At 36.2% G+C, this 8,843-nt stretch overlaps 1 protein-coding gene across 1 annotated transcript in view; it reads left to right on the plus strand.

The window, feature by feature from the left end:
- Window positions 1–8,598, plus strand: part of LOC125480955 (nuclear receptor coactivator 7-like) — a 16,383-nt gene extending 7,785 nt beyond the window's left edge. Inside the window, exons 2-6 of the mRNA XM_020531163.2 lie at window positions 3,631–3,756; window positions 3,833–3,985; window positions 4,131–4,226; window positions 4,796–4,869; window positions 6,899–8,598. Of these exons, the coding sequence (XP_020386752.2) occupies window positions 3,631–3,756; window positions 3,833–3,985; window positions 4,131–4,226; window positions 4,796–4,869; window positions 6,899–7,034 (585 nt within the window). The 3' untranslated portion in view covers window positions 7,035–8,598. The remainder of the gene's footprint in view (window positions 1–3,630; window positions 3,757–3,832; window positions 3,986–4,130; window positions 4,227–4,795; window positions 4,870–6,898) is intronic.
- Window positions 8,599–8,843: the final 245 nt, after the last annotated feature.

The following is an 8,843-nucleotide window of genomic DNA, read 5'->3' on the forward strand; positions in this document are numbered from 1 at the left end:
CTCCAGCATCTGCAGTTCCTACTATCTCTGACATATTTGTAATATTTATTTTATCTCTTACATTGATCTCTCTTGATTTTGCCGGATTTTTATTGATACTGGGGTGGCTTAGTAATGCAAGTTTCAACTTGAAATATATGCTGGAAGTGACATGTAGAAACTGACTACTTTTAGTTTTAACTCCAACAGGAATGTACCGTTTCTAGAATTGAATTTGCTCAAGCTTGTGGTTTTACATGCATAAAAAGGCAAGGGTTTAAAAGAAAAACTTGGCATAAATTGCTGTGGAATTATTCTTGAGAAAATCATTCAAGTTTCCAAGACCTGGCCTGCCCATCAAAGAATGTGCATTTTTTCTAAATGTTGTCATGACATGAAGACTTGAAACAAATTGCATGGCATTAAGAATAGGTGATGGATAACATTTACTTTGAGTCCTTTATAAGGTTACCCAGTGTAACTTCTTAGAATTGTAGTCATTATAGGGTCACTGATGGGAAACATTTAATACTTGTTCTGAAAGTTAGCAAATTTTTATTCACCTATTTTACTTGTGCTAAAATCTCACTCCAAGCTATTTGAAAAAAACTGTATCCTAAAATGTTTTTCGTGTAAATTTTATTGTATTATTTTATAAGCTGTTTATATCGTGCTTCTGTGCTGCCAATTTTAACTTGTGGCAAGATGTAAATGCAGGGGATTAAATCATCTGTACACATCGTTATGAGATTGGAGATATTTTAACTCCTGGACATTGTTTAAATTGCCCATAATTTCTACCAGAAACTGACAGGCAGGACTCTAAATTGATTGATGGGAGGCTGATGGGTGCACTTCTGGCACCTGGGAGATTTATCAAATGTTTCCAGCAAGGTAATTCATAAATGGAACAACTAGGGAAATCTGAGGTTGATCCAATGGAGGAAACCTATTTTGTGAAGCTACAGAATCCCCCCCTCCATCTCCTGGACACCAAAAGCTCTTAAAGTAGGGCTTGGAAACATTTGCATGCATCTTCTCTAATCTGGAAGATTCCTGCTACCAGTTGGCAGTTGAGGTAAAGACTTTGTGAATCTTAAGCCAGAGGTTGCAATGACATATATGTTCTGACACTATCATTGGGATGCAGATGTAGGAATTAACATGGGCCATGCTCATTCGGATTAGCAGTCATGTTGTGTAAGAATTCAGGTTAGTTAAAATAGGTGGGTCTTGTGGGAGATCTTTGTACAAAATTCCACAACAACCACCCCTTCATTTTGGTCCCACATGCACCTTACAAGAGGAAGACGAGCAGTTTTTTTAAAAAAAAAATGACCCCTTCCATTTGCCCAAATTCCAAAAGTTAACAATACAATGGCCATTCCTGCATCCAAATCCAGGAACAGTGTGCAGTTTCCTATGTTTGTTCGAAGTGATGCAGGCAGCATACAGAAGTCACACATCGTGCTACTTTAAGTGATAGCGATGAAAGCACTGCAGAGTGATTGCACGAGTGAGAGTAAAGTATACAGCCACTTAAACTTGTTTTGACTAATTAAAGAAATAACTTGAGTAATTAAAGACATGATGCATTCTGGTTACAGTAGGAGCTGAAGTGGAAAACTTGGTGCAACAACAGGCCAGAGAGGACCAAGGGTTTTAGACGCTATGCAGGAGATCAACAAGAGAACTGTCCTTTCCTCTTGAGATTAGGAGGCCCTCCAAAAGTATACTGAAAAGGTGTGGAAGAGAAGGGAAGTGGTGTTGTAGTAGTCAGTGCCCTCAATCGAGTCCCAGAAGTTTAACGATGTCATACAAGTAGTCGAGAGCAATCTTGCATACCATATCTCAACCAGTTGGTTTTCTAGCATAATCTACTGTTCCTGGCTCAGATATAGGTGGAAGTGCTCCCTTATGTATTTAGGTGGGTAAGCTTTCATGCTGGGGGCTTCTCTTCTCTGCACCCGATTTCCTCTTCCTGTGAAATGCTTATCTTTTTTGCACCTGCTCCATCTCTTGTCTGCAGCCTGAGGGGAGCTGCAGTTGAAACCGCTATGACTAAGTGGTGAGCTCAGAGCCTTTGCTGTAATACCCAGTGGCTCAAGATGCCATTTTTCTCCTAAATTAGCACTGCCAAATTTTACAACAAGATGCCTTGGGTACTATTAAACAAATTTGGATTTAAAGAGAATTTTGGTTTTAACACAATGTATGCCTCCATATGGTTGGTATTGGGGTTGGTTTGGTTTGTTGTTCAAAAGTAAATTGGTTTTGGTGGATGGATATAAAAGATGATTTAGATTCAGAAAATGTAAAATCAAACTCGAGTGGTAAAATTTCACTGAAATAGAAATAATTTATAATTTCACAAAAACCTTGAATAGAGTATCATGTTTATAGAATAGCAAAATAGAAACAAACGTAGGATTGCACTGCACTTCCAGTTGGTCTGACAATGTATTATGCAGGGTGTTAAAGAAGGGAAGGGAACTTTGGCAAGTTTCCAATTTTGTTTTATGCAAAGAGCATGTTTCGTTTCTGAGCAAATCAAAAGTTGCTATGCCCGAATGGAAAGTAGCACATCATGCAGGAACAGCCAATCAAGTACACTGGAACATAGAAGCACTCACCCTGTAAGCAGTTAGAGGCAGTTACACTATTGCTACTTCCAAGTGTTCAACCAGAGTTTTGTGGAAATCCACGTGCAAAAATGAGGCGCACTGGAATGCCAAATAACATTAGAATTGTATTCGAAGCAAACGGAGATGACGGATCCTTTGCACAGGTCAGTCATGTATTTTTCCTTCCTTCAATTAATTCAGTTTTGGATTTTTTTAAAGCAGAAAGATTTCTGGAAGAAATTTAATAAAGATTTACTGAGAAATAACTCCCTTTACAATGACCAATTTTTTTTGGTAAAAATTTATATAGTAGTTTTCCTTTCCAGCTTTCTTTTATGTTTAAAATTGTGCAACAATTGCCTTGAGCTGTATTTCCAGTTTTCTTCTAAGTAGTCCTTGTTGTTTTTCAATCATGGGCTTAAAATGATGATAAAGAGATCATCTGTGTGCAGTGTAGATTTTAAAAGTACTATGTAAATTTAGCCCTTTCTCGATACTTCTAAACAAAAGTCATCTGTTATCTTAATTTGACACACTATAATAACTTAATTTTTAATTACAGCATTGTTTTTGTGTTGAGGTCTCTGCTTATGCATTATCAACATTCACCAAGATGTAAGAAATCCCTGAATGCCTTTCCATGACTCAGAAAAAAGAACTGTATGTCTGATCTGTTGTTGGAAACTAATCTATGTAAAATTATGTATTCAGCATTTAATAACTTGTATTACTTCTGATGTAATAAAATCAAATGATATAGTATCTTGCATCCTTTCAAATATTTAAATCCTATTGTTCCTATGTATCTCGCTCAACTGTCAATCTCTGAGAAATTGAACTGGGTGTGTTAGCAAGCGAGTCGGTGATTATGCCAAGCCTAAAGACTGTTTGGCCAACAACAGTTTAAAGCATACTGCAACAGAGTTGCTGGATAGTAGTCAGAACAGCGTCAGTTTTCCTTTGAGGATATTTGAGGATAGGGAGTTTTGAAAAATTCCTCAAATTTTGTAATTGACTTATTTTACAGATCATCACCATTGAGGAAGCAAAACGACGCCAGAGTGTTGGGAGTTTTTACGAAGAAGAGGCAGAAGATCTGCAGCCTGTTCTTACAGACCCTAGTGAACTGTTGGAGAGTTTTCACGTTGAACAGGTATATGAACACACTGTAGTGGCTGTAGTGCTTTGTGTATACAGAAGTCCACTAATGAATATTTTTCTCTCATCAGCTATCACAACACCTTCCTGCAAGAACACAGGGCTATGCCTGGCGACTTACATACAGTACAGCAGTTCACGGAACAAGCTTAAGGACACTTTACCGGAGTTTGGCTGTTATTGATACTCCTGTCCTCCTTGTTGTCAAAGATATGGATAACCAGGTAACTAAATTATTATCTAAGCTATTTAAGGAAATAAGCAGGTAAACATAATTGATGGAACAAATAATTTATATGTTTGATTAGTTCAATATTTCAATCATGGAATAAATACGTTCCTAAACCCAAGATTGCATTCTCTTTGCAGATATTTGGAGCATTGGCATCACACCCTTTCAGATTAAGTGACCACTGTTTTGGTACAGGAGAAACCTTTCTCTACACATTCAATCCACAGTTGAAGGTAAGTTGCAGCATGTAAACGTTTTGGAGCATTTGGGTAGTTGAGAGAAGTTCTGACAAAATCATTTCTAAAAATGAACCCCTCTTTTAAGTTTTGAAAGTTGTTGAAAAATTCACTGGATTTATACCATGTGTTGTTAAGTGTCATCTGTTTAACTTAAAGGTTCTGAAACAAAACTTGGTGTTATTGTGCTGTACATTTTTTTGAACCAAGAGAGGAATTCTTACAGGCATTAGGGAAAGGATCAGAACTCTTTTATTAGGTTCTTATCGAGTTTAACATAGTATGAATTATGCAGGAACAGAAAACACTTAGCTGGGTAGCTAATGATAGGCATATCATTAGCCTTGTCTGTGTCTTGTGTATTCCAAGAACAATTGCATGTTTCCAAATTCAATTCTCCAGTATAACATGTTTCTGACTGAAACATTTGCTGTTTGTATTGTGCAATAAATTTACATTTTGGAATTTCTGAACAGCTTCAATTAGTGAATAATTTCAATTAAGTTTTGCAGTATTGCCTCACTATTAGTAACATGAATATAAATTTAATATATTTAATTCAATAGATATTCAGATGGAGTGGAGAAAACTCTTACTTCATTAAAGGAGACCGAGATTCTTTAGAACTAGGTGGAGGCAGGTATGTATCCACTGAGTACACTAATCTTATTATTTTAATTACCAAAGCTTATTTTTAATTTGTTCATGGAATGCAAATGATGCTGGCTAGACCTTCTTGAAGTGGTGGGTGCAGAGAGGACAGTAGGTGATAATCATCACATGGTTTCTTTGCCCATGTTTGAGTTAACATCATGGGACTCTGGTGTCCAAAATCCATGTTGAGGATTCCCAGGACAACTCTCTGTTGACTGTATATCACTGTTCTACCAACTCTAGTGGGAGTAATGGTGATGGTAGTGTCTGGGACATAGTCATTGTCACGGAGTAGTCTCCTATGACAGCTCTCCTCATTTCAGCCTAAGTGCCCTGATATTAATAAAGAGAATTTTTTTTTTCCCAGTGGTCCTCCCAGTTTCACTCATTTCAGCCAGTTTTGTTCAATACAACTGAATGGTTGCTTAGCCATTTCAGAGAGCTTTTAAGAGTCAGCCACATTCCTGTAGTTCTGGAGCCCACATGTAGGCCAGACCAGATGAGGATGGCAGATTTTTGCTCCCTGCAGGACATTTGTGAACCGTATGGTTTTAAGGTAACCATTAGACTAACTTTTAATTCCAGATTTAATTACTGAATTCAAATTTCACAATTTACTATGTCAGGGTTGGAATCCGTGTCCCCCGATCATTAGCCTAACCGCTCTGGATTAGTAATCCAGTGATATTATCACTGTGCCACTGTTACTTTTAAATACAACTGGAAGTGTCCAATATAAACTTGAAACTTAATATTATTATTATGTTTAAAGTTTTTTTTTAAACAAATAATGCAACCACAATATTGCTGTTGATGGTTTTAACTAAAAATGAATCACCTCATGATATGGTAACAATTTAACATCAGTACTTGCGCAGTATGGAGGCTTGAATATCTTTTTAATGAGCCCCATCACTCCTTTACATCACATTAATTTTAGACTGAATTTTGTTAGCTGTTTGATAACCTGGAATTCTCCACAAGTGAAGGACTTTGATTTTTTGGGAAGACCATTAGTAAGAGGATTTTATAAAGGGAAAAAATTGCACCAAAATACGTTAAGATTTCCTCAGAGTGATGGAATGTGAGATGAATTTTGTACCTGTCAAAGTACAACAGAATTGTTTCCACTTTTTAAAGCTTTCTACCCTCTAAGCTTAATATGCTCCTCCAAAAGCTAGTGTTGATGTCTCCTCTCCTACAATCCCTAAGCATCAGTGCATTCACAAAAACTTCCACTTTTATACATTTAGTGTCACTGTGAAAATCCTTGAAAATTTTGCACTTTGTAACTGGGTAGTTAACTCTGTAATCAATTCATAGTTACAGTTACACGGAATGTTACCCGTTATGATACAATCTATTTTTTTCCTTCAAAGCTTTGCTCATAATATCTTATCTTCTAATTCCAATTATCTTTAATTTCGCTATCTGAAAACTTAAATGTGAAGGGATGAAATGGCTTTAATTCCCTGGTTTCCAGTCTTAACAATAATTCATTGTAATTGGCTGATAACATTACTTTTGAATATCATGGCTGCTGTACATCTGTAGATATGATATTGGGAAAGAAAATACATACCAAAGAGATGAGTGTGAACAAAAACCAAAAGAACTCCGGATGCTGTAAATCAGGAACAAAAACAAAGTTGCTGGAAAAGCTCAGCAGGTCTGGCAGCATCAGAACCCTGAGGAAGGGTCACCGGACCCGAAACGTTAACTCTGTTTTCTCCTCCACAGATGCTGCCAGACCTGCTGAGCTTTTCCAGCAGATCAGTGTGAACAGTTTTCTTAAATCAACATTGAGCACTGTTTTGGAGCTGGAGGAACACAGCAGGCCAGGCAGCATCAGAGGTGCATGAAAGTTGATGTTTCAGGTTGGGACCCTTCTTCAGAAATGTTTTGGAGCTCACCACGAAGTCCAGCTCGATGCTATGAATAAACACACACAATCAACACTAAATTTACTGTAAACAAATTTTATGATCCTAATTTTTTAATAATCTCCATTTCAGTGGCCATTTTGGCTTATGGCTTGATGCAGATTTATATCACGGACGAAGCAACCCATGTAGTACATTTAACAATGAAACACTGTCAAAAAAAGAAGACTTCATTGTGCAAGATTTGGAAGTGTGGACATTTGTATAAATTTGCTAACTTTTTACCTGTGCCACCTTAATTCTGCTGTTCAGCTCATTGGATGGTATGATTCCACTGCTAGCTGCCTTATATTGTGTCCAGTGCTCTCAACATACTGTAAAGGAGCATGTATCTGAATGCTTAAGCTACAATTTAAAGCGGAACTATAAAGGAGATTACAGGCCACAGCTTTCGAGCAAGTTGATGTTTGCACTGCAATGTGTTTGGGACTCTTACATCTGCATTCCATCATGTGCTAAAAGAAGACAGTTAATACTATGGAGTTGTCTGATGGTTTTTCAGTGTGAAAGAGGAACAAAAGAAGACTTTCCTTCCAAATGCTGTGCGCTAGCCAAAGAGTGGCTGGCTGTAAAGTCCTAGTACGACCAAAGCCATGGTGCAAGATGGTGCTTTTCAATTTAAGGGAATAGTTAATACAAAGCAGTTTATGACTGCATAACGGATGTTGAAGGCACATCTTTCAGTACTAGTATATTAGTTTAGTCTTTTTAATTGTTTAATGTCATTACTTAAAGTCCTAACTGGAATGTTTAATATTCTCTAGAAATGCTTGTTTGTTTTCCAGCAAATGGAAGTGAATATGTCGAAAAAGTGATAATCCTGGGACAGAGAGAAAATATTGTAATTATTGCCAGGATCATTCATATATTATCATACAGTACTTTAATTTAATGTAACTTTTATATTTGTTTTTGGTTACATTAAATGTTTTATACCCTGTACTTAGGGTTGGTTTTATATCGGTGCAGGCACTGAACGCCATGTTTCAAATATTTGTTTACAGTTAGAAAAATGATTATGTAAAATAGTTGTTTCTTGTGTATGTACTTTTGCATTTGTTTAAACATTCCAGTGTCTTAAGGGTATAAAGGGAACTGGTAAGCGCACACAAGGAATATCATAGCACTTTGAAAGAAATGGCAGGAGCTTTTGGCACCATATACAGCTTGAATTGTAAATAATCAAGACTATACATACATTATTTTCCCTTCATTTTAGTCAATTAAAGTGCATTTTGTGCAACAAAGTATGGTGCAAAAAAATTTTGATTTCTGGATCATTTTGTTATTAAGTCGTTGAACAGATTGTAAAGAAACGTCATCAAACTTTTCAAGATGCTTAGAATATTTCAAATGCATGTTTGTAGGGTTTTTCCTTCTGGATCAGATATTGAAACATTAATATTAAAATGCTGTTTCCATAACGTGCCATTTCTACTTCTGATCAATAAAAATTCTGGAACAAGAACTAAAGAAACATTTCAATATTAGTTAAAGTCCTAGGTTTTTAGCAATTGTTTTCACATACTTGGCTGTTGTGAAGGTCTTTACGAATATCTGAATAGAGCACTAAATGTTTCACCAGTTTGTTTTTTTTTAAAGTTTAGCATTTGATATGTTAAACAATAGCTTACAAATCATATATTTAATACACTATACCTAGTATTATGAAAACAATCAAATTGTATCTGAATTCTGTACCTGTGAATGTCATTATTAAGAATGTGTACTGTAACGGTGTTGCAGTAAACCCAATAAATCTATGTACTTGAGACCATCTTAGAATGGATGATTTGTATCCGAAGGAAATAAGTTGATTACTTCTATTTCTCGAGTATAAACACATATTGGTTTAAAAATGCTATCTATTGAAAACTTTGTTTTTGAACTCCCAACAACCTATATTTGGATTTTTGAGATTTTCTCCAGTCCAGCCATTCCTGAATGCAGATTTCATATCCTGTACAGTCAGATTACTTTAATTTGACTAATATCTGGGCTAATGACAACAAGATCC

This window comes from Rhincodon typus, unplaced genomic scaffold (assembly GCF_021869965.1).
Source record: "Rhincodon typus isolate 14 unplaced genomic scaffold, sRhiTyp1.1 hic_rhity00000626, whole genome shotgun sequence".
Lineage (NCBI taxonomy): Eukaryota > Metazoa > Chordata > Chondrichthyes > Orectolobiformes > Rhincodontidae > Rhincodon > Rhincodon typus.